This window comes from Chinchilla lanigera, unplaced genomic scaffold (genome assembly GCF_000276665.1).
Source record: "Chinchilla lanigera isolate Chin_1 unplaced genomic scaffold, ChiLan1.0 scaffold00016, whole genome shotgun sequence".
Lineage (NCBI taxonomy): Eukaryota > Metazoa > Chordata > Mammalia > Rodentia > Chinchillidae > Chinchilla > Chinchilla lanigera.
This window is the reverse complement of record NW_004955417.1, coordinates 25359347-25385561: the sequence shown is the minus strand read 5'-3', so window position 1 is coordinate 25385561 and position 26215 is coordinate 25359347. Positions and strand designations below refer to the sequence as shown.

General features: G+C 46.7%; 1 protein-coding gene across 4 annotated transcripts in view; it reads left to right on the top strand.

The window, feature by feature from the left end:
* The first annotated feature begins 1254 nt into the window (after window positions 1-1254).
* Enpp2 (ectonucleotide pyrophosphatase/phosphodiesterase 2) overlaps window positions 1255-26215 on the top strand; it is a 75884-nt gene continuing 50923 nt past the window's right edge. For 2 of the 4 annotated variants that reach the window (XM_005381910.2, XM_013512836.1), the window contains exons 1-8: window positions 1255-1511; window positions 1701-1803; window positions 12259-12414; window positions 16540-16665; window positions 19280-19340; window positions 21088-21185; window positions 21374-21453; window positions 22263-22382. In XM_005381910.2, the coding sequence (XP_005381967.1) occupies window positions 1479-1511; window positions 1701-1803; window positions 12259-12414; window positions 16540-16665; window positions 19280-19340; window positions 21088-21185; window positions 21374-21453; window positions 22263-22382 (777 nt within the window). In that variant the 5' untranslated portion in view covers window positions 1255-1478. The remainder of the gene's footprint in view (window positions 1512-1700; window positions 1804-12258; window positions 12415-16539; window positions 16666-19279; window positions 19341-21087; window positions 21186-21373; window positions 21454-22262; window positions 22383-26215) is intronic. The other 2 variants (XM_005381912.2, XM_005381911.2) reach the window with 1 other exon arrangement.

Below are 26215 nucleotides of genomic sequence, written 5' to 3'. Positions count from 1 at the left end.
TCACGTGGGGTTAACCGCTCGCGTAAGCCTCGCACCGTCCACAGCCCCAAATCAGCTCAGCACGGCACACACAGCAGAGCAGCCTCGGAGCATGCGTAAGCCTGCCGTTCCTGCGCGACTGCAGGCTAGCAGGCGTCCGGAAGGGCGACTGGAAGTTTGGCATCTGACTTGCTGGTTCTTAGCTTGCTCTTCCTAAATTCTGGAATTTGAAGCAGGCTGCTCCCGTGCAGCCCCCGGTGAGCCAGTTCTTGCTTCCGTGCTATCGTGTTTTATTTGACCGGAGCCACGGCCCCTCTCGAAATTTGCCGTGTGATAAGTCCATGCTTGTTTGTGTACACACACAGGCGCCGTGGGAGAGAGACCGTCACCGGCCGGGTGAGGGAAGCCCAAGCCAAACCACCCCTCATCTGAATCCTGAAGAAATACAATGTTTAAACAGCTCGGGGAGTCAGAGGCCTCAATTTCTCCTTGAGAAGTGCTGCGGTTGCCAAATTGCTTAGTAAAGAAACCTCAACAGTAGCCTGAAAGGACGGAGTTTAGCAGCTGATGATAATTTAACCGAGTAGGGGAACATTGCTTTAAATCTGAATTTGCGCGGCCATGAACATTTTTGTCCTACATTCACTTACTGATAAAGTTTCCTTTGTGCTGTTATCTCTTATCCCCCCACCCCCCGCAGCCCCCTAAACCAGCTGAGTTTGGCCAGGAATGGGTAGAGAATGAAGTTATTTTGTCTTTCTTCATAGAGCAGGGGACTCTGCTGCGCAGCTGGCATCCCCGGTGTTTTGATAAAAGTTACTTCTCTCAAATAGAACAACAGTGTGGAGAAAAGAATGCTATCTCATGTATGAGTTGCAATTTTGGGAGTTTTCACCGTGAGAAACATCTGAGCAATGAGACCGTAGTCCAGGGACAGGGTCGTTCACAATGCCAGGAAAACAAAAAAATGGGAAAGCCGGGGACAATTACCAGGTTTGTAAATTGCGAACCTCCCCTGCCTGAAGCACCACAGCCCTGAGGTTGAGGGCGTGAAATCACTATGTTGCAAACCTTCAGAGCTGAAAGCTGCTACAGCTTTGCAAAGCCCTGTTTCATTTTTATAGGATGAAACACATTTGGTTTCTTTCTTGACAAACCGTGTCTCTGGGCGGGAAAGAGGAGAAGCAGGCACTGGTATTGGCTGGAGCTGCAGCAGGGATCCTCCTGTTGCCAGAGGAGACGCATGGAAGTGTCCAGGGGAGGGACCTTCGGCCGGGGGGCGGGCCGGAGGGTGAGGCCTTAAGCCTCTTGTGCTCGGAGCTGCAATTTGTGAACCCACCGTGATGAAATCGAGCTCTGGGCAAATCAGAGGCGCCTGTCAACTTCCCAGGTGGGACTGCCGAGGGTGAACAGACCGAACTAGGAGCCCCAGGCAGAGCAGCCCTGCAGGCGGACGCAGCTGCAGAGGGCTTGCCGAGAGCCCAGAGCCAGAGCCGGGCATGGCTGCAGGAGGCTCCGCGCGGTCGCGCCAGGTAGGAGCGGGAGGCAGCGGGGAGCAGCCTGGAGCCCCTGCCTTCCGTAGGGGAAGCTCTCTCTTCTGTTGCCGTGCAGGCAGCGCCTTGCAGGGCGCGTTGGAAGTTGTAGGATTGGGGACGTTGAAGTCAGGGGATCTGACTCAGCTCCGGGCTGTATTTGACAGCTGGGTCTCTTCATCCCCGCAGGTCTTCTCCCTGTTCACCTTTGCCATTGGGGTTAACATGTGCTTGGGAGTCACCGTGAGCCGCGTCAAGAGGGCAGAAGGATGGGACGAGAGCCCCACTTCGGGTAAGCGGCGCAGTCGCTGGCATCTTTGGTTCTTTCAGACACCACGCACGCGGTGGCCCATATAAACTCCTTAAGAAATCCATCTTCAAGAGAACTTTTCAGGATAACTAACTGAGTCCTAGATTTCTCTGGGATAAGACCAACGATCTACATCACTCAGGTGAAAGAAGATGGTTTTTAATTCAAGGGATTTCTGACTGCTTCACAAGAACTGTCCCTTGAAATCTTTGTACTCTGACATTTATAGGTGCTGATATGCCAAAAAAACTCCGGTCCCCGACCTGGGCCGGACAGAGGTGGGGAGAACAGGTGTTACCTTCCTAGTGGCGACACACGAGTTGGATTTGCTTGCCTGTGATGTAGGGTGCAGTATTTGCTACCAGACTTTGGGAAACCAGGATTGGGAATGACAAAGGCAATGCACGGCTTTTATAAAACCTCAGAAAGGTAGAACTTTCAAGAGTTACCCAAGGTAGAAAAGATAAGAGAGAGAAAGCGTTTCAAGGGGCGCATAGGCTGATCTGCTTTCTCTGTTGTCTTTTGGCAAGAGCAAGGCGAATTTGAACAGCAGACCCAGACTTACCTAAGGGAGCCGAAGTGAAAGCGTTTCCTTCTACAGCATGCTGCACCTTGGGCAGGGTGAGGGTTCTTATGAAGGAGCTCCTTGTATACACAGAGGGGGCTTCACTGACCCGGGCTTAAGCAATGAGCTGGTTAATTTCCTGGAAATCGGAGCTGCTGGTGGTTATAGAAATAAAATTTTTATTTGAAGTAATGGATACTCTAGGGGGCAATATTTTCTTGACTTCGCCAGGCATCCTGGAGTGTTTGCTGTCTTCCTGTGCATGTTGCATTTCTCTAGATTTCTGGAAACGATGTCTAGAAAGATGGCCACCTGTCTCTCCTTAGCCAGCATGAGCTTTTATTACCATCCCAGTTACGATCAGTGCATCGATGGAAGAGTAAATCTTCCTTACATCGAGCGAGTTGTTTTGAGTCATGCCAGAGGTTGAAAGAAAAATATTAGCAGCGGGTGAATGAGTTGAGTGGGGTGTGGTTTGGGTGAAGAGTGAGAAAATAGATCATAAAAACTGCAGCCCTGGGAGCCAAATGGGCAGAATAAACTGTCCTGAGCTGGGCGTGGGGCGTGGGGCTGGACTGCAGGAGAAGCCTGCTTGGATTGGTAGCAAATGCTGTCTTCAAAGGCCTCTTTCTCACTCCTGCTAATTCTGCTGTGACTAACGGGCAGGGGACCAGGTCAGCAACTTGACAGCCAGTGGCCAGTTCGTTCTGATGCATCCCACAGGGACTCTCTTTTCCTGTGTCATCTTAATAGATTACTTTGGCTGAAAGTGATATTGAAGGAATTAAATAGTATTTTCTTTTCTTTCTTTCTTTCTTTCTTTCTTTCTTTCTTTCTTTCTTTCTTTCTTTCTCTCTCTCTCTCTTTTTCTTCTTCCTTTCTTCTTCCTTCTCTCCCTCCCTCTTTCTTCTTCCTTCCTTCCTTCCTTCCTTCCTTCCTTCCTTCCTTCCTTCCTTCCTTCCTTCCTTCCTTCCTTTTTTCTTTCTTTTTGTGATACTAGAGATTGAACTCAGGGCCTTTGCACTAAGCTGCATTCCCAAGCCCCTTTTAAAGTTTGGGACAAGGTTCCGCTAAATTCCCAGGCTGGCCTTGAACTTTCCATCCTCCTGCCTCAGCCTCCCAGGTACACACCTGACATTATAGCTGTGTAATCCTGTACCCAGTTTGAATGCTATTTTTTTGAGGTGTGCATAAAATTAAGTCACCCATTATTTTCAAAATTAGGTCTTTAGTGAAAAGAGTCAGGGAAAACTTAACCCAGCACCCTGGTCTGTGCCCTGTGTGGGGGTGGTCTTGGGCTAGTCTCTTGTCAGTCTTTGAGGTGTGTGATGAATTGTTTCTCACTTTCCTTTTGGATAAGAAATACAGTTCCTGATTCTTTCCATTCTGTTTCATTGACTTTTTAGTTTGCTTGTGTGTTCTCTATTGAGAAACTGGAGAAGTATAGCTGGAATTGATTAATCCTTAAGAATATGTATATAACAAATGATTTCCACATGTAGTGGGAGATGGCTAGAAAAACTGGTGAGCAGTGTTACATCTGGAGCAGTGGTAGAGTCTACATTACAATCTGTACATGAGGCTGTCTTTGGTCCCCTAGAAAACATTTGCTGCTTGAATTGTTTAATTACTATTTCATGTTTTGAGGATGCCGTCTAGCTTTTTAAACATCTACCTTCAGGAAGCTTGGTGTCAGGATACAATGTAATTCAAGTCTGAAATGTAGGGTTTTGGTATTCTACACACTTTTAATTTTTTTTTTTATGTCACCTGCTGTTTAGGCACTTGTAATTGATTTCTCCTGAGAAAAGACCAAATATGACCTTTGGAAACTTGTAGAAAGAGAGTCTCTATGGCTTTTTAAATGCTATGCGTGCCTAGAAAGAATACCTTTCAAACACGATGCATGATTGTTATTCTGTTAGCAAATTTTCCCCATCAGGAAGCACTGGCTGAATTTCTATCTGTGTATGAGAATAAGACCCTGGTAGAGGGTGCACCACGCTTATTTTCTTTAGGATTTAAGGACTCTTTTGCAACTCAGTGCTTCAGAATTCTTTCAACGAGAAGAGGGTATTCTTACAAGGGTATTCTTACAAGGCCAGCTTCAGACTGGCCAGAGCGTAGTGCATCACCCATAAGCACGCAGTCTTGCTTAGAGCTGTAGCTCCGAAGGGTTCCCATAGCGGCGGAGCCCGTCTGTGTGCATGCCTACTCTCCCCGCTGTACTCTGGACCCAGACGTGGGCTTCAAGGCCGTGGCCGTGCAAACAAACTCATAATTAATTAACTAGCACACTTGTAGCTGCGCTCATTGTGAGGACCTAGTGACCTGCTGGGGTCATGATGGAACAGGATTTCTTTCACCAGATCATTAAAAGAAATTCTATAGATTTTTTAGGAGGTCTGACATGAGCAGAGGGAATTCTGTGCTCGTTTAGGTAAAAATAATGGATGTGCAGGTAAATGAGATGAAAGTAATCAGTTCTCAAAGAAAACCTGAAGTTGGGTTTGACATCCTTGTCCCAAACATCTGATGGGGCCCATTGGATTTGCCTTGAGGATTTATGTGCATACCGGTGTACATGTATGCGAGGACACATATATGTGTGTACATGTATGTGTGTATGTGTGCATGTTTGTGGAGCTATGGAGAAGTCTGGTTTCTGGAAGCTTCTGCCTTAGATATTATTGCATCCCCCAAGTGGAAATGGAACACCTTCTTTGCATTGTAAGCAGTGTAATACTTGAAAGACAAAGGAAATTTGTGAGCTTGTGAGCCAGATTCTTGTGGCTAACAGGAACTTGGAAGTGCAGTCCAACTTATCATCACTTTCAGCGGCTTGAAAATATGGAAGATAGATTTGTTTTTAGAGATGAGGTGGAAAGCGTCACTCACAATTTCAGGAGTAAAGCTTTTTTTTTTTTGGTGATTCATAGAGAAAACAGAAAATGAATCCAGGAATGAGCAGGTTTTTGTTCCTTTCATAATTTGAGGAATCTCACTGTCCAGCAGGAAGCCATTTTGGTGGTGGTTTACAGAAGGTGGGAAACTATAAAGCCAACAGCTATATCAGCCATGACTCCCAGAGGAGCAGACGTCAGGAGTGTGACTTTATGTTACATCTAAGGTAGAAATTGGGGGGGTTTAAGTCAATAGAATGAAGTTATCTGGGCTAGAATCTAGGGAGGGCATAGATCCTTCAGATCTCTGTTACATGGTGCTTTGGAGTAGAGATTCTGCAGTTACCTTACAGCGTGGAGAACCCTCTGTCTAGTTTACATACCTAGCAATCTCAGTCCCCTGTGGAGCTCAACAAGGATTTTCAAGTCAATAAAATTCAGTAAAGCTTCCAAAGTCATGTTGGAAAAGAACTTCTAAAATTTGGAACCTGTGTACAAAATTTGAAAAACCCTTGGTTAATGAAAAAATTCTATAGTTGTACTGAGATGATCTAAAGTTGTAGCCAAGCTTTCGCTAGCTCAAATGAGATTCACAGAAGTGACTTTCCAACCAGGAAAATAGGGATAATGTGGACTCTGTCTCTGAGAAAGGTTTTGAGGTGTTATGGTTGATGAGACTTACAAGGCGTTAGGTGTGTGATGATAGACTGGTTTATCCTCAGGTATAATGCCAGTGCCTACAGTTATACCTACTGATAAACAACACTTGTGACTTAAAGTGATAATGTTTCTTTGCTTGCTGGTGGATTTTCAGAGAAGATTTATGCTACTGACTACCATTCAATGCTATTTGAGTGGCTTAGACATTGAATTAAATCTTTTAGCTTTTAATTTAAATCACACAGAAATCTATTTTCTTATAGTTTGGAGGTCTTTCTACACAAGGACATCGTGTTTATATGTGCTTTGAAAGCACAGGTGTTTGAAAACTTCCCAGGTAGACCTATTTATATTAAAAGCAAAGCCTGATATCTGGCCCGGCAGCTGTGAAGGGGAAGAAAGACCAGTGATGCTCCACTAGTGGGTGTTTCTAGAAGTTGATGTATGTATGTCATTTTCTTCTTCGCTGGGACAAAACACCCAACACCAGCACCTTAAGGGAAGAGAGGTTTATGTTGGCTCACAGTTTGTAGAGGTTTTAGTCCTCAGTGGGCTGGCTCCAAGGCAGGACAGGGTGGTAGAAGGGCCTGGTGGAGAGAGCTGCATATGGAATGGCGGACCGGAAGTGGGTAGGAAGGAGGCAGGAAGGAGTTAAACCCTTCCAGGTCAGGCCTCCAGTGACCTTCCTCTTCCTCCCAGACCCCATCTCTTAAGGGTAATTCAGCTCTTAAGCACATCATACCCCGTGACCCAGTCACTGTCCACAAACCCTGCCTGTGACTTTGGGGGACAGCTACATAGAAACCATAGCAGTGTAGGAAGAGAAACACTGACACGCAGGCTGTGTAGGATTGCTGCTTGCTAGGGGATAGGGTGAGAAGCATGGAGAACAAATGGCAACCTTTATACAGGAAAATATGACCCCAAAACAACGACTCACCCGTTCCCAAAGTGCAGAAGGCATTACTAAACGCTAGAGCTGGTGGCGTCTTCAACGTCACCCATGCTGTAAGTTACGCCTCAAACAGGGCAGCAGATGGGAACCAGTTCTGCTTGAACACCCCCGAGAAGAGGTGACTCGAGCCATGGGCTGCAGCCCCATTTGTGGCTCTCGCTCATGTTCAGGAGACGCCTGACAGCAAAATCTGAAAGGAAAACCCATGCAGCTCTAGGCTGTGTTCAAAATTTTCAGATTTAAATACTGCCTTCTTCCTGGACATCATCCAGCTTGGAAAATGTCCATTATACAGGAGGACTTAGGGGGATACTTGATTGGGGACCCAGGGTGAAACTGTTTTGGTCAAACTCATGTCATCCATTAGGGTTTCCGTGGTAGTGTCATTCAGTTCTCATCGTTTTCCTGAATCTCCAGAATTCTAGGGCCCCACCTCTGTATGTATACCGTAAAATGGAACATTCTAGAAAAAGGGGTTTCCCCAACTAAGTTAAAACAATTTCACTTGTTCCCAGCTGCACTACAAATTTGAGTGAAAGAAATCATGATGTATATTCATGCTTCTTTAAAGCGTGAAATTATGCTTCTGGGAGAAACAAGCAACACATAGCATAGTTATGAAGGTCATATTGTAGATACATTTTTAAAATTCAAAGTTCCTTCCTGAAAAAGCACATCTATTTATAAAGACATTGGCTCTGCAAGATTCTAGAACTGGCTTTATCTTTGAAGTGAAATGACATTATCTGAGTCTGTCATTTAAAAGGCAGCAATATAATTTGAAGCTCATAAAAGTATCAGCCAAATACCGCACAAGGAATTCAGAGCCTCTGCTATGCTCATTACATATTTCTGCCTTGATGCTTCTTAGTATTTTTGAAAAATTAATTTATTGTTAATGTATAACTTAGGGGCAGATTTGTACATGTACTTGACATACTTAATTAATCACCCCCCATTTCCTGTACCCCCCTTTACATTTTGTTAGGGCTTCAATGTATACAATGTGTTTTGATTAAAATTCCCCTCCCCCCCTTTTTGAGACAGGGTCTTACTCTGTAGTTCAGGCTGACCTTGAACTCACTTTGTAGCGCAGGCTGATCTTGAACTCTCAGCAATCCTCCTGCCTCAGCCTCCAGAGTGCTGGGATTACAGATGTGCGCCACGACGCCCGGCTTCCAACTTCCTTTATCACTTGCCATTACCTGCCATATCCAACCTTCCCAGCCCCCTCTCTTGTCCAGTAACAGTCTCCCTTTGATATTTCTGAGTACTTTTAGTTTGTTGGCTTGCTCTTCGGCCTTCGTCTTCCTCCTCTGTCCTGAGCTTCCGTGGCGATCTTAGCCTCGAGGGTAATATTTGGCCGCCACAGGTTCCATGACCCTTGCGTTTTCATGACCCGCCTGGTGAGCTGGAGCAGCCAGTGCTTGCGTCAGAGTTCTCTCGATGTGTGTCAAGGCAAGGACCGCTTAGGGTTTCAGACTCAGATGTACACTCACGGAACCCTTTTATATCCTGCCTTGGGTCAGGCAGTAGAAAGAGAAGTCCCAAACATCTGCCATCAGGCTGGCTGTGGAGAGAACGGCTGGGGCCCTGGGCAAGGAGGGTGATTACAGACTCCTGGGAGATGCACAGCTCTGCTCGCCCGAGGCAGGGACACTCGACTCCCGCCACTGTTGTGTTTAAAAGCTGGTGGCAGCCGGGTTTCTTGGTTGGACTAGAGGAGGCCTCGCAGCTCGCACTGTGTCCTTCTTGTTTTTCTTCCTGATGAATCCTGGAGCTCACACAGGCTCAGAAGTTCACTCCTGATTGAAGCCGTTTTAACCCAGCCCCGGGGCCCGTCTTTTCCAGAGCTGCATCTTCGCACTGCGAGTGTAAACTCGGCTCCCTCAAAGCCGTCTAAAGCTTGGCAAGGGAGACTCTGACCAAAAAGGGCAAACCAAGCAAAGCACGGGACAGCCGACAAGGGGTAATGTAGGATAGCAGTAAAAGTCACGTTGGTAGAATGAAGAAAGTCACAACACAGCTAAGAATTCATACAGATGCTTTGACTGCATGGAAAGAAATAAGGAAGAGATGACGGAAGAGGGCAAAGCAAAAGACACAGAGCAGGAGAACCCCCAGGGCTTGCTGGGACCCCAGGAAGCAGACAACAAGCAAGCCTCGTCAACAGTGCACCTCAGCTGCTAGTGTAGCTAAGTACGCTGATCACGATCAGTATGTGGACGCTGAATCCAAGGCCCTTGTACTGAGCTACACGCCAAGCCCTTGTTTTATTTCTTATTTGTCTTTTGAGGCAGGGTCTTACGAAGTAGCCCCAGCCGGCCTAGAAGGTGCATCCTCCTGCCTCAGCCTCCAGAGTGCTGGGGTTACAGGTGTGCACCACTGTGCCTGGCTCTCAGTGTGTTTGTGTTTGGTGCTTGTGAGAGTGGAGACAGCTGGGAGTTTCCTAGATGTCTGTTGTGATGACTCTACGTACCAGCATTAAAAGAGGGATACTGAATTCTAAGTTTCTTTATCTTTGTTTTTCCTTGTGGACTTTCTCTGCACCTGCTTTTTTCTCCCCTTCTTCCTGCTGTAGTTTCTAGGAGCTCTGTGGGTCAGCCTTGGAGAAGTGTGGTCAGTGGAGCAGAGGGAAGGCCCTGCCCGGGGACGACATTGCTTCCTCCACGGAGTTGCCACGGGCTGTGTGTGTCCAGCATCCCTAGAGCAGCCACGAGAGACAGTGCTTCACGTTGCAGGGGCTGGGGGTCCATTTGCTTTGGTTCTACTGACCTGAGTCCCCTGGGGCTGGCAATGGGTGACACTGGCTGGAGAGGGCTCGGGGCTGGGTGGGGACAGGTGCTCAGGTCAGCGGCATGGCTTAGCCTGGTGTCATTCACATGGGTGCCCGCCGGCTTCTGTCTCTTTTGGATTTAAAAAGTAATACCTGTGAGCTCTAAGAAAGTGAAATAATTCATACATATGGAAATAAAATTATGAACAGCATGTCATATGTAACATCTGTGAAGATAAATACATATAGTGCATGCTCTATGATATGTTTTATGCACACACACACGTGAGAAAAGCAAGCAAACACAAAGATGTGGTGACTGCCTGTGAGCTTTTGGGATGTCAGAAACTTCCAGCTACAGGTAGCTCCTTGCACCTTCCGAGTGGTCATCTCCTCCCGGTGTCCTTCTGCAGTGTTTTAAAGGAGAACAATGAAAATGCCTACGGACACCTGCACGATCCGGAAGTCATGGCACCCGCACATCTCCCAGCCCCCCCATCGCGAGCGAGCTCTGCTTTATTTCTGTCTTTATTCTTCTTGCTCTCTGTATTCCTTGTCAAACACAAGGTCTGATGTATGCTGTCTAACACCATCACACTGTCATGTACTTTGTTCTTACTGAAAGTTATTTGTGTTTCTTCATAAACACAAAATCTAATATGTATTATTTAACACCATAACACTGTTATGTTCTCTGTTCTTCATAAAATGCGTTTATATATGTTTTGAAGCTCTTTCCACATTAGCCTGTGTAGATTTAGCTCATTCTTTTAAAGCAATAAACAGTGTTCCATATCTGGATATGAAACTCCCTCCCCCCTCCCCCGTCCCCTACATTGCAAACATAACACAATAACTAATGAACATTTTTGGTACACACGTCTCGGTGAACTTTTGCAGATACATATGAAAGACAAATTCCTAGTAATGGAATTCCTGGGAGAAAGATGAAGGGCATTTAACAATAAAGATTAATAAAGATTTCTAAGTTGTATTATATCTTAAAATATGTGTTCTTAGAAATAGTTCTAACATTATTTATAATGTCCATTCATCAGGAATGATTGTATAAACTGGCATGAATATCCAGTTTAAATTTTTCTACTATTTAACAATTAATCCTTTGGTCTTCCTCTGATTTGAAATGCTAGTTTTGTTATAAAATAAATTCTCATATATTTGGCTTTGTTTCTGGACTGCAGCCATAACATCAATGTACTTACTTTCTAGTACTGAGCTATTTTGATTATATTTAACTTCAGAATCTATTCTCTATCCATTTACCAAATTACTTTTCCTCCTTAGTATTTGTTAAATTTATTCATTTATATCTTTTTAGGCAGCGTTTCATTGTGCAGTGCAGTTCAGGCTGGCTTTGAACTTGCAAGGATTCTTCTGCCTCAGCCTCCCAGGTGCTGGGATTACAGGCATGCACCACCATACCTGGCTTCATTTACTTATTAAAATTTTTTTATATTCTCTCAAATTTCAAGGACTCTACATGTTTTACTATGATTGCCTTGTGTATTTAGTTATATCTAGGACAAATTAATATATTTCTAATTTAGTAAGATATATCATATAGTAGTTAAGATGCCATGTTTTTCAAATTTAGTAACATCCTTTGAAATGCCTTTTTATAGATATGTGGTACTCTTTTCCTGTAGGTTTTACAATATATTACTGAATTTATGCCCAATTACTTTATCTTTTAGGTACTGTTACGAATGGCACTTTCATTTAATCTTAAAACTCATATGTTCCAAATTAGTCATCTCACTGAATTCTTTCCTTTTCCAAAATCTGGTTGATTCTCGAGATTTCTAGATAAATAATTATCTGACATGAAGATAATGATAGAGAGGGTTTGTTTTCAGCCAGCTGAGACTGTATAGCGCTAGCTACGGGGGAGTTTTCCTGGCTACAAGCGGTTGTAAGTCTTCTCTTCCAGTCACATCTGTTTGTGCTATTTCCCTAACATTTGAGCTCGATATTCCTTATAAAAGGCATGGATTTCTAAGTAGGCAAATGACCTTTTATGTCCACAGGGGCTTTTCACCATCTCAGATGTGCAGTAATAAATAGCAATCAAACCGATAACATTTGCTACTCTTTGCATGTTTGACACCTTGTGAAGTATTTTAAAATGGCTTGTTTTGTTAAATTCTCATTTCAACTCAGAGTTGTTTTAATAAAAATAAATATTTAATAAAATTATTAATAAATTTTATTTAATAAAATTATTTAATAAAAATAAATATTTATTTATTTTTCGCTTTTGAGACAGAGTGTCTCTGTATAGCCCAGGCTGGCCTTGAACTAGGAGAGATGCTGCCTCTGTTCCCCAAGTGCTGCGATTACGGGCATGCACCACATGCCTGGCCCCTACCATTACTTTTATGAAGCCCCCACTTTCCAGACGAGAAACCGTAGCACAAGCTGGTTTAGCCACCTTCTCAGAGCACAGGGGAGGGAGGTGACAGAGCCTGGCTTCCCACCAAGAGGTTGACTGCAGGCCGCCCCTCCACGGTGACACGACTCACTACCAAGCCATCGCCTCTGCCCTTTGTTCTTGCAGTCTTGTCAGACTCTCCCTGGACCAACATCTCTGGATCGTGCAAGGGCAGATGCTTTGAGCTGCAGGAGGTTGGACCCCCGGAATGTCGCTGTGACAACCTGTGTAAGAGCTACAGCAGCTGCTGCCACGACTTCGATGAGCTCTGTTTGAAGACCGGTAGGTAACCCTGGCACCCTGGGCAGCCTCCAGCGGGTGGTGGAGACCCCTGCTGAGCTGTATCGGAGCTGTCCCTGCTTTGGCCGACCAGGTGTGCATTTGAGTTTCGTGTCCTGCGTGAGTGCTGACTGCACGGTGAGCACACCCTGGGTGCGGACACATTCCGCCCTCGAGCTGGCGGTGCTCTCTGCAGCCGTCCTTAGCTGGGCTTTCGCGCCTCTTCGTCCTTTCTGTCACTGTGTCACCTCCTGCATTCGCTGCTGGTGCGTGTGGGCTAAAACTGTGCACATTCTTAGAGTGCTGGGTTTTATTTTACTTTATTATTTTTTAAATATAAAATGCTATTTTTAGGAGTGCGCGCCTGCAGTGCCTAACGGCTCCGTTCGTCCTTGGGCTCCGTTCGTCCTTGGGCGTCGGTGCATGGACGACCCTGTCTTCATGCTTTTTATGTCCCTGCACCCTCCCTCCTCTCTTCGTTTCTTTCCCACCTGGAAAATGCTTCCGGCTGGCCTGCCAGCCTCCGGTGTTCGCTTCTTCTCACTTTCTGTACCAGCTCTTGGTCTTCCGCGGTGCGATTGGAGAGCGTACGGAATTTTATTTGGTGTCTTCTGCTCCAGGCAGCTCTAAACTCTTCCTCCAAGGTTTTCTGTATTTTCTTTACACTTATTCTCCACGAAAGCTGTGGGGTGAATGCACGTGATGTGAGAAAGAGCCCCGCTGAGGACCTCAGCAGCCTCTTGCTGTTTTCAGAGCCAAACATTTCACGGAAGGCATGGGAGGTGCCACGCGGGGCAGCGCCCTCCTAGGCAAAGCCCCGCCCAAGCCATCCCAGTGAGACAATAACCAGCCCTTCTTTAGCACCGCCGGAAGTGGGGCTCCTGACTCTCTTGACACGTTATTGCTTCCCTTTGGACTTTTATGTGGCAATGGTTCTTTTCAAAGCCTAACTCGTATTATCGTTACTATTATTAGTCTGATCTTTTAATGATATAATTAGAAGCAGAGACATTATTCTCTTTTACTGAGACCATTGCTTTTGATATATGAACGTGGACATCGACTCCCTTACTAATTCTGATCCATTTCCCCCACCTCCTGCAAAATAAGGAGAGCTTCACCAGACCGTTTTCTAGATAATTCATTTTCCAGACGCGTCGCTGCGTTTTGCTGTTGTTGCCTATGCTTTTCTTTGGAACTTCTCCCAGTCCCTCTGCGGCAGGTCTGTACACTTGAGTGCCGAGACCGCCATAAACAAGAGTTTCCAGGGGAGGCTTTGGCTAAAAGACTAACTCTTCGCAGCTCCAGCCTTGCTGTGAACTAGTGGCGGGTCTGCCTGGTGCTGAGGCTTCCCTAGGGTTCTGTGGTGGGGTCTGCTTGGCGCTGAGGATTCCCTAGCGTTCTGTGCTGCCTCCCGAGCTGGAGCGTCTTGTTCCCGACATGGAAAGTCAGCTTGCAGAGCCCCGTCCCCGGTTCCTTGCAGAGGTGAGCAGGCATCCTGACGCCACTTACCTCAGGCCCTCCTTCCTGGGTTTAATAAAGATGGGACACTCAGGACATTTGCTAAGTAGTGTGCTCCTGGGTGCACAAAGGTAACATACGGTGAAAGTGGGAAAATCAAGTATCACGTAAGAGTAAGGAGTTCAAGGCTGTACCTGAGGCTCGACTAATCTGACCCAAGGACTCTCTAGAAACAAGCAAAGTGTTTCAGCGTGAAGAAAGCCTGCTGTCTGCGTCTCCGTGTGCGCCGAGCATGCATGCGTGTGTATTTACACAAGCATGTGTATATGCACGTGTGTGGTGGTCTCTACATCTGTAAACCTTCATAAACGTCGTACACATCATGCTGTGGTTTTTTTTTTTTTTTTTTTTTTTCCGGTATTGGAGCATGAACTCAAGTTCTTGCTTGTGCTAGGCAAGCAGTCCACCACGGAGCTACACCATGGCCCTTGTGATTATTTTACTTTGAGACTGGGCCTTGCTAAGTTTCTCAAGATGTCCTTGAACTTGCAAACCTTCCTGCTTCAGCCTCAAGTAGTTCTTTTGAATGACTACCTTGCGTCGAATTGAGGAGTTGAAACTCAGTAGATTGAACAGTTAATCGACATTTATATCTCCCTAAGTTTTATTAATATGAACGTATCAGGAAGTCCTGCTCATGTACATTCATATTTTTGTTTATTTTCCATAAGGTACAGTCCTAGCAGTGGTATTTCTGGATCAGAGTGTATACACATTTAAAAAATTTAAATGTACATTATAAAAATGTATTTTGAATGCTTACATTTCTATCAAGGGGCCCAAGAGCATTTCAGTACTCCTTTTTATCATTGGACATTTTGTCTGTCTGTCTGTCTTTCTCTCTCCTAAGGATACAACTCAGGGCCTTCTGCATATTAGGCAAGCACCCTGCCACTGACCTGTATCCCAGCCCAAAGCACTCTCATCTTTAAAGGTGCTTTTATCTGAACTGATAGGTAATCTTATTTTCCAATAAGGTTAAATATTTTTATTTTACTTCACCTATTTGCTTTGAAAATGGTATAGCTGACTCCTGTTTTGCTTGTAGTTTAGTTTGAATCCTAACTTTATTCTATTCCTATTCCTATTCTATTCTATTCTATTCTATTCTATTCTATTCTATTCTATTCTATTCTATTCTACTCTACTCTACTCTACTCTACTCTACTCTACTCTACTCTATTCTAATCTAACCTATTCTTCTTTTAATTTGAGACAGGGTCTCACTATGTAGTGCAGGCTGGTCCTGAACTCACTGTGTAGCCCAGGCTGGCCTGGAACTTGCAGCAATTCTCCTGCCTCAGCCTCCCGAGTGCCGGGATTACAGGTGTGCTGCAGCACGCCCAGCTCCAACTGTGCTTTTCTTGACCATCCAACCTCCAGGAGCAGCTCTAGTCCTCCCAGCACTCTCTGCCAGTGTCTTTCGTGACTTCCTTCACAATGTGCAGTGCTAGCTGATGAGACCCTGTGAAACGCTTTACTTGATGCTGTCTGTTTCTTCCATTTGCAATGTATGTCCCGTGAGACGGGGCCTTGGTCTCTCTGGCTCTTTAGTCCATTCCGGGACTGTTGCTGTCCCCGTGGAAGGCGTGGGACAAGGGCTCCTGCGCAGGTGAATTAGCCGTGGGAGCTGGCCGGCCTGCAGCTGCACGTGGAGCCATCATTTACCTTGGTGCTCATTTCCATGGATTTCATACATATTCTCAGCACACGGCACACATCACTCTGAGCCTGGAAATACAATGGTGAAAAGAGAGATGTGATTGTTTTCCTGCCTCAGAGCTTCTAGTTAAAGAAAAAGTCAAACAAACTGAAAACACAGTGCTGTCATTAAAATGAAAAGATCCTTTTCAGAACATTTTCTCTTGGAAGGGTGGGACCGTGAGCTTTCAGTGGAGAGCCTACGGACGGGAATGTGTGCTGTCTGCTGGCCTCGTGGAAGCCGGGACCCTGGAGGTGCAGAGGCTTAGTTTGGCCCCATGGTTGGGGCTGTGAATGCTTTGGTTCTTTTTTGCTCTTCAGAGCTGTGTAGGGACTTGGGCTCCAGGCGGGCCCTAAGCAGGCAGCAGCTGCTCTCTCTCTCTCTCTCTTTTTTTTTTTTATTTTATTTTATGGAGAAAAGGTAAAATTAAAAGTCATACCACAGTGGTGTATGTGCACCAATGTTTATAGCAGCATGATTTGTCTCTTGTTTTAAAATCAAGCTGATCCGAGTTGAGCAAAGCTACTTCCCAAAACAAACAAGCAGAACGCTAGGACTGTCCTTCAGTGACAGGCTGTCTGCAGAACCTTCTGAGGACACTGTACTGAGCGCATTAGACAACCTGGGAATGGTAGGGATACTTTTTTTTTCTTTTCCAATTCCATTTTTCCAAAAGAGCTCCATGGGGCTTTTGAGTTTGTCCTGCAATTTGAAAAAAGCAGAAATGCATCCTATATGTAAATTCTCCAGGTACCTTGCAGGCCAGGGGCTGACTCAACTCAGATGCCACACCCAGAGTACAGGACATGTACATTTAGCTCCCCCTGTGGGGAGTCCGGGGGCCCTGCACGGCTCTTTCCTGTGCCGTGGACAGCGGGGAACGTGCTCTGTTCTGGCGATTGCAGCTCGCGGCTGGGAGTGCACCAAGGACCGATGCGGAGAGGTTCGGAATGAGGAGCATGCCTGCCACTGCTCGGAGGACTGTCTGGCCCGCGGAGACTGCTGCACCAACTACCAAGTGGTTTGCAAAGGTACCAGCTGGGGCACTGGCCTGTGATTTAAGCGATGGAGAGTAGGGGTGTCCGAGGCACTCCACATGTGACAGGTTGGACACCTTACCTGTGGCTTTCGGAGGAGGGGAGTTGTGCTCTGTGTTTTCTTTTTTTTCTGGTACCGGGAATCAAACTCATGACCTTGTGCTTGCCAGGCAGGTGCTGTGCCGCTGAGCTAAATCCCCAGCCCCTGTGCTCTGTGTTTTCTCATGCTTGTTTTCACCTTCATTTCCATTGATCAGAAATAACCAGGGAGTAAAGCGAAGTTTCCTAAGTAGGTGGAACTATGACAAGGAAGAGGCTTCTGCACTTCGTCTGGGTTTTGGGTCAGGTTTCCTAGATGACAAGCCTGAGATAGGAATTAGTGCCTGGAGCTTTTTGAGGGGTGCTTTGTACCAGAGCCCCGTGAGAGGGCAGAGGAGGCGGGCGAGGGGTAGGGGCAGGGCATCCAGGGAGGATGTGGTCTCAGGGACGGGTTTGCCGTGGCCTGCTCTATGGCAAGTCTCAAGTTACTCCTTTGGGGCAAAGGGCATGAATTCTGTGCAAGTTTCCCAAGGTGCGGGCTTTGGGGAGCAGTTACTGGTTTAGGTCGTGAGGGCCCCAACAGTTCCTGTTGTACCCAAGGCCGTACAGGCCCATGTGTGGACTTTGTATGGTTGATGGCACACTGCGTGCTTTATTGAAATAATTAACAATAACCAATGGGCTGCGAAGAATAAAAGATGCACTTCCTGTCTCTAAGGAGCGTAAGGCACCTTGCCAGCCACTTACAGATGTTAATTTGGGAAGACTCAAGGATCTTTATCTACAGCTCCTAAGTCTCTGTTAGTTTCTCAGTTAACCCTTTTTCCTCTCTCCGATATGGTACACGTCACAGTTTCTGTTCAAAAGATTTCAGGAGAGAAGCAAGTCAGTTCTGAAATACGGGAGCTGCTGGGGTACCCAGAGGGTATTCACACGTACACTCCCGGGCTGAAAAGCTACTGTGTCCTGAGTGTCCTCAACCCTAACAATTATGCTTTTACTTTAAAGGGTAAAATTTGATTAAGAATTTATTTCTTTTTCTTTTTAAATTTCTCTAATTGTACCACTGAGCCACAAAGGCTATGAGGAAAAATCGTGTGATGATGAAGAAAGAAGTCTTTGGTCATTGAATGATTAAATATTAAAGCGGCTTTTGCTGGCTTGATATTCGAGTGCCAGAGCTTTGGTGAGGCCCACATAGACTCCCTGGGTTGCCACACGCTTGGCAAAGCTCCCCACTTCAAGGAGCACGGCACTTCTCGGTGTCACACACTTACTAGAGCCTATGCTAGTGGTCTTCACGTGAGAGGCGTTTCTCCAAAGGATGGGCAATACATTAAACTTCCGTTTGACACATGTCATTTTTGTTTGTCTTGGAACAACTTAAGGTCCGCTCTTTCTGATAATTGCCTGTTCCTCTGAAGAAGGCTGTCCCAGCGTGTTTTGTGTTGCTGTAGCAAATCACCTGAGGCTGGGAGTTCTGTACTGAAAAGAAGGTGTATTTTAGATTACAGATTTGGACCATCAGCGCTCTGGTGAGGGCTTTCCCGCTACGTCACACCATGCTGGCTCGTGCCTCAGTGGTGGGAACTTGTACAGAGCGCGAACCGCCGCCTCTCCTTCTGCAACCCATTCTTGTGGGAGCTCACCCAGTCCTGCGGTGCTGGCGTTAGTCTCTCCAGAGGGTGACTAATTCTCTTCACTAGAGTCTGCCATTTTTTTTTTTTTTTGAGACAGGGCCTTGCTTTGTAGTTCAGGCTGGCCTTGACCTCACTATATAGTCTAGGCTGGCCTCAAACTTGCAACGATCCTCCTGCCTCAGCCTCCCTAGTGCTGAGATTACAGGCATGCGCCACTACCCCTGGTCAGACTCCACTTCTTAAAGCTTCTTATAACGAACACTGCCACACTGGAGACCCAGACTGGTATATATATATATATATATATATATATTTATACTTTAAATCTAAACTTTTTTTTTATTCTCCGTTCTTGATAGGGCTAACTCAGGGAAGAGCAAAGTTCATGTTCCCAGATCTCAGTAAAGGATTAGAATGAAAGGAAGCATTAGCTTCATTTCTAAATTCAAGGCTGTACACGGGTCCATTGGCAGATAATCTCTCCACTGTCATCCGTCACTGATCACCCCCTACGCTCTGAGCCTTCCGCCTTCTCTACAGGGAAGTCGTGTCGTGTGTTCTATGGCTTTGGGATCTTCAGTGGTAGAGAAAAGAATGTTCCATCTAATGACCAAACAGTTTGTTCCTGGAGGGATGCAGACATGAAATTCAGTTCACTGACGCCACTGGTTTTTTAAATCTACCAACCATCTAGGCTCTGGAGGCTCAAATAAACAGCACTTGAGGTTATTAAATCTTAGCTTTCCCACCAGGTATGGGTGTACTTTAAAAGCCAAACCAGACACCAGACTTTATTTCAGAGCTTTTTTTAGAGGCTGTGCCATCAGCAAGTACCCAAGAGGACATCAGTCCCAGGACCGTCTGCTTCCAGGCCCTGGGTGACATTTCTAATTACACTTCACGGTAGCTGTGGCCACTTTCCCTTGTAGGAGAATCGCACTGGGTGGACGATGACTGTGAGGAGATAAAGACCCCAGAGTGTCCTGCTGGGTGAGTGGACTGCAGACCTCACGATGTCTAAGTGATCACTTGATAAGCGGCACGGAGAGTGGGTGGGTAAATGCTTATAAGTGATGTGAAATTGGTATCCTGTCCCACAGACACGCTGGAGAGTACTCACAGGTAATTTGACACCCCAAAGCTATCCATACATTTGGATTGCTTTTTTCCTTTTGACTTGAGAAGAGCTATCCCCGTCTTCCACGTAGCTGAAGGTTTTGCAAAGTGCGTCTGAATATCATGGGAGAAAGAAGCGTTTTAGGCCGGGGCTTTTTTTTTTTTTTTTTTCTATTTCAGTGTTTTTCCCTGGAGTTCTGCTTCTTGGCCCTTTGGAAGAGTGGGGGAGGGGAACGGAAGTGGGAGATGCGGAAGTAAACACTGTCCTCCAGGGCGTGGAAACCCCAGGAAACCTTGAAGCAGGGCCGGGCTGGGGCACAGCAGGGCTGGAGTGACATCCCACAGCTCGGGTGTGAGCAGTGTCAGGCACTGAGGGGCCTTCCAGGAAACTGCTGACACCCCAGGGACCTTTCAAAATGCCTTTTCAGCAGATGTGTTTCCGTAATGTACTTGGTCTTTTAAATGCGTGTCTGTGTTAGGCAAAGCAGTCAGAGGCACTGACTAGATGTTTTTATTTGCTTCCTTTTTAACCTTCGTGAGACATTTGAACTTCTTTGGGCTGGTAGAATAGGGTGGCAGCAGTTCCTGACTCTTGTAAGGTGTGATTTTTGAGGAAAAAGGAATCTGTAGCGTTAGGCCCTGGTCAATGATGAGTTGCAGTACCTGTCAACTCATATAACAGTGTTCAGTGTGCTTCACATATGGCTCATTTAAAAGGTGTTGTATTTATTATGTGGCTTTAAATAAATACAAACTTATACTTGCCCAATTAGCCTCAGACTGTTAGAAATAATTTCCCATGTGTTTTAGTATGCTCGAGTTTGATTGACCAATGCACCTTTATATGATAATAAAGGGTCATTTCATTGGTTTCTGGCCTGGGTAAATGAATCACCTAGTTCTTTAGTGGTATACTTTTTAGAGATCTTTGTAATTTAAATTATTTTTTAAAGCGTTTTGTAATTAAAGTGAAGAGAACTTTAGAATGAGTGTGTAGATTTAGAGGTCGGAGTGCTAATAATTTTACATTTGAGCATTCGTCCATTAATTCGGGTATTTGAATGACTGAGTTTGTTACTGCAGACTTACTATGGGTCCACAACATAGGAAGACGATTGAGATACACAGGGCTTTGAAACTTGTGAAGAAGAGGGGCATCTTAGCGGGTCATTGCAGTGCAGCGCACAATGACGTACATATGGCTGATGAAAGAGATGTGTGACATCACATCTCAAAGGAAGTTGGAAGTGTGAGCAGCTAACATTGTAAGAAAGGAAACTCTGAGCTGGGTTTCAAGGGGTGAAGAGGAGTTTTCCAGGTGGCACTGCAAGAGTATATATTCCAGGCAAATGTAAGTGTTTGAAAGGTAGCGCGTGTTATTTTTGTTTGTAAAGCAAGGAGCAGCAGCAGCAGAGGGTGTACATTAAGCAAAGTCTAGAGTCCAGCCCTTTCTCTCGGTCAGTTAGTCTGGACCAATGTCACCTCGAATGTGGGATGAGACCCGGGTGCCCACGCACGCGTCCTGGGAGATTGCCGAATTGCTGCTCTCAGGCAGTGCGGGTGGCCGTGCGCCGGGAGCCGTGGCCGCTGCTTCTCTGAGCCGCAACTGTCACCGTTTCAGGTTTGTCCGCCCGCCGCTCATCATCTTCTCAGTGGATGGGTTCCGCGCATCCTACATGAAGAAGGGCAGCAAGGTCATGCCCAACATCGAGAAGCTGAGTGAGTCCGCCCACCTGCCGCCCGGCCCCGGCCTCCGCCCCACCCACCCACCCGCTGTGCAAGTGCCTTGTGCTATTGGGAGTACCCAGGCTGGCAGTAGTAGATTTCCTGAGTGTCATAGCATGGATTTACCCAAGAAGGGACTGTCACTGGCTCCTTGGTCCTAACAGCTGACCTTGTGTTTGCAGGGTCCTGCGGTACACATTCTCCCTACATGAGGCCCGTGTACCCGACCAAAACCTTCCCGAACTTGTACACCTTGGCCACCGTGAGTATCCTCCCAAATGCTGTGTAGTCGAAGGGCTGGTTTATCCGGGGATGATTTAAAGGGAAGATAGGGGGTTGAGATAGGGTCTCGCCACATAGTTCAGGCTGGTCTTGAACTCATAGTGATCCTCTTGCCTCAGCCTCCAGAGTGCTGGACATTCCAGGTGTGTGCACCACACCCGGCTTAAAGTGGAGAATTTTAAAACACATTTCTCCATGTTCAGAGGAGATTTGTTTCCCACAGCAGTTGTTAGCTTTGTGTGTGATGGCTCCACAACACCCGTCAGTGAGAACCCAGCTGTGCTCAGGCACGGCTCCATCTGAGCACCCAACGCTGATCGATCGCAGGCACCAGACGGCCTATTGTTTATTTTCTGAATTTGCAAAACAAAAGAAGTTGATTTTACAGTCGCTATATTTTCATTTTCAGATGCTCCAACTCTACTTGATTTTCTTCTTTAAAACACAAATTACTTTTCACTCTGTGACCACTCTCTGTTGTGTGAGGGGAAGAACCAGCTCGGAAAGAAGGAAAAGAGTATTTAGAAATCAAAGTACCATGGAGGCATATGTGTAAATTTCACCCTAAAATAATAAAAGTGTTGTTTTTATTCTTCCAACACTTAAGAAAACTAAATATTTCCTTTCTCAAATGGCTTATAACTCGCAAAGGGCTGCAAGTATCGGATATGATTTTGGAAATGAAGTGCCAGCTTACAAGAACTTCTCTGATAAGAAAATTGATCGTAGGACAAACGTACGTAGATTATCGCGTTGCTGTCTTAACACTGAATCTGCTGTCTCGCCCAGGGGCTGTATCCAGAATCGCATGGCATTGTGGGCAATTCCATGTATGACCCCGTGTTCGATGCCACCTTCCACCTCCGAGGCCGGGAGAAGTTTAACCACCGCTGGTGGGGAGGTCAGCCGGTGAGTTCCCATTTCCTTCGTGTGTGCGTGTTGAATATTTCACCCCAAATCTGTTACTTGAGAAAAAGATCCACAGAACCTGCCCCTGCTTTGTCATGCTTCTGTCTTGTGATATTATATATACGGTACACACGTCACGTGTGTGTGTAGGTTCAATCTATCTGTGAGATGTGTGTGCTAGTCCACACCTATGAGGGGCACATATAATCACACGTGTCTGTCTGTGTGTGCAGCTCTATACAGGTGACATGGTTAATGTATTCACAAGGATGGCAGTGGTCGAAACAGTGCCATGGATTGAATGTCAGAGCATTCTGAAGAAGGAGTAGATGGATCTTATTGGTTTATCAGGTTTGGGAATACAAAGAAGAAGAAAAATGGATGATGTTGCCATAATCAATAGAAACAGGGAACTGGGAAAAAGAAACTTCCTGAAACCCACAACAGATTTGTGAATTCTTTAATTCTAGCCATTTTTTAATGCCTTTTTTTTTTTTTTTAAAGACAATCTTGCTATGTAGTTCAGGCTGACCATTAATTCACGGCTGTCCTCCTGCCTCAGCCTTCTGAGTGCTAGGATGACAGGTGTTCATTACCGCGCCTTGTTTATTTCATCCATTTTTAAAATCACAGATGTTAAAATATTAAGAGAATCTGAAAACAGCAATCAATGCTAGGTGAGAAATCGCCCCATGTACATCTGATCAAATGTCGGGTGGATCATAAAAAGGGCTGCGGTGGCTCTGGCCTGCTGGCCTCTCTGTGACCCTGCATGGTGCAGCAGCGTGCTTTGATCCCACATGAACCACACAGCCGTAGCTGTCAAACAGGGTGGCCGGGGGACTGGAGTCCTGCAGGGCCAGGCCCGGTGCCGGCAACCAGCCGTGCAGAGAAGGGCAGAGACGCCCCATCGCAGGCCACCCTGCCCACTGGCGGCTCCCAGAAGGAGGTGGCCGGGAGGCTTGGTGCAGGCTGCGTGGGCCAGAGGGCGGCGCGGCTCCTCCCTGGTGACCCCAAACCCGGGATGCTTGCTGCGATTCACAGGAAGGAGAGCACCCAGAGGAGTCCTTTTCTGAGATACTGCTTTTGAGTAAAAAGGTCACTGTGACCCAGGCACATCCCTGACGCAATCTCCACTCTGCAAGGCGAAGTGTGGGCTTTGCCCTTTTCAAACAACCGTTGAAAGACTTCGTGCATGTCTGGAGAAGTTTTTTTTAAATAATAGACGTTCAGCTACTCTACAGTGTTGTGCTGTCATTACTTCGCTCGTTCCAGAGAAGTGTGTGATGACCCAGTCTGTGACCACAGGGACACTTGTCCATGGGGGGCGTCCCCAGAGGGTGTGACAGGAAGATACTGATGAGGAAGTGGAATAATAGAGCTGGAGCTGTCAGGTCCATGCTAGTTGGTCTTTTGTAATAACTTCATCACAGAAGCCAATTTTCCGAGGAACCCGAAGGTCATAAACATAGTAATTTCATCAAGCTGGGTCAACTCGATGTGGACACCAGGGCTTCCGGGGGCGTGGCTTGGACCAGCGTCCGCTCAGCTCAGCTGCTCAGGTGCAGAGGAGGGAGGCGGCCCCCCCAGCTGGAGGATGCCTGAGCCCAGCTGACCCCGTCCGCATGGCCCTGCCCAGACACATGTGGCCTGGCTCAGCCCCTGCTGATGCGGGCCGAGGCCTGTGGGGAAGCTGGTCTGTGCGTCTGTCTGTCTTCCTAAACAAGATGGCTCCACATGAATTCTTTAGTTTTGTTTTTTCAGTCCCTGTCTGCTGTACGCAGTGGTTGCCTTTATTGTAGGGAGTGGGCACCCGGACAGCACACACCCTAACTCTTCTTTATCCCCTCCCCACCCTCTCCTCCCACCCCCCATCTCTTGGTCTCCTTCCCTTTTGCAAAAGATTGATCTCCTTGTTTCCTGTGATCTATCTTTCACTTTGCTCTTTATTTATATCTTTGCTTTCTCATAGAAACCATGTGATATTTAAGGTGGTGTGTCTGATTTATTTCACTTCACATGATGGTCTTGTTTAAGCATTTTCCTACAAATGACTGAAATCTATCCTTCTTTATGGCAGAGTAGTACTCCATTGTGTGTGAATTCCACCTTTTTAAAATCCATTCATTGGTTGATGGACATACAGGCTGCTTCCAAGATTTAGCTATTATGCATTGTGGTGCTGTAAACATGGGTGTGTGTCTATTGCTGTAATTTGATGTCTTCAATCTTTCGGGAAGATACCTAGAAGGGGAAGAGCTGGGTCAAATGGAGTTTCTAGGTTTATTTTTTTGAGGACTCTCCAAACTGATTTTCACAGTGATCGTATGACTGCCACAATAGAATTCTAAGGGCTATGGTAGTGATTCTTAAAAAAACACATTTTATTGGACTTTAGTGGAAGTGCGTTTGGACAGCAACGCTCAGAAACGGTAGCCTAAATGTAAGCGCAGGTGAAGCTCTAAGGAAGGATTAACGAATATTCTTTGGGCGTTGATACAAACCTCCCCACAGTCCTGAAGTTGTGGCTTAGTTCTTTCATCCTGGGAGGGGGAAGTGCGGCTTCCTACGGACAAACATTCTCCCTTTTCTATCCTGTTGCTTCTTCTCCATATTCCGCTGTGGATCTGTGGGGCTCTCTTTTGCCCAGTGTCTTCTCTTCTTGTTTTGTTGCTGGTGTCGAGCCCAGGCGTGTGCCTGCTAAGCACCTGCTCTGTCACCGAGCAGTGCCCTAGCCCCCTTCTCCCTTCAGGTGAGTCCTGGGTGGCTTGGGTTGGGTCTCTTTCCTCCTGGGCTCTCAATTGCCATCTTTCTTTTTTTTTTTTTTTGTCTTTTTGAGACAGGATCTTGCTGTGCAGTTCAGGCTGGGCTTGAGCTCACTTTGTAGCCCATGCTGATCTCGAACTCGCAACCATCCTCCTGCCTCAGCCTCCTGAGTGCTGGGATTACAGGCATGTGCCATCAGTGCCATCTTTCAAATTTCCCTTGAAGTTCTGCCTCCGGGAGGTCTTCCTGTGCTCAGGCCGGGCTCAGCTAAGTGCCCTTCTCTGGGACTTTCCTTTTTCCCATCATGCATTTGACCACCTCCCTGTGAGATCACCCGTTCCCACGCCTTGGAGTGCAGGTCCCGTGGGGAGAGGGACTGTTGTCATCTCTCCAGGGTGACGCTCCCCCTGGGGCCTGGCGCTTTAGGTGCTCCCTGCTGTGTGCCCTGCTCTGCCCTGCCCTGCCTTCCTGTGGAGGCGGCCTTGTCTGTGTGGCCTCAGGCTTGTTGGCCCTAGGAAAACGACCCCATTTTCTTAACCTGGGGATTGACATGGCCACCCGCCCCTCCTGGCCTGACCCCTGGTCCACGGTCCGCTGTGCTCCAGCCCAGCCCAGCCCAGCCCAGTCCTCACCTCCTTAGTTTCTTCCAGAAGACAGGAAAATCCCTGAGGTGATGCTGAAGACACTTCGATAATAATGTGTGCATATGTGTGTGTGAGTGTGTGTGTGTGAATGTGTGTCTGTGTATGTGTGTGTGTGCTGGGGATGGAACTCAGCTCTGCCACTGTGCTCATCCTGCAGCCCATGTTTTTAAAAAATATTTTTTGCTCATTTTCTTTTTGAAAACCTCTTTTCTCCCACGGCTGTGTACCACATCGAGCAGAGGAAGTGCTGAACGGCACACTGAGCTGCTCTGGACCTGGCTGGGGAATCTGCACGTCCCAGAGACGGAGCCCGAGGGACCCATCGGCCCCGTGTGCCCAAGCTGGGGCGCGGCGGGCAGGCGACAGATCCTCGGAACGTGCGCCTTGAGGTGGAAAAGGGCAGTGGGGAGATAAAGGCAGGAA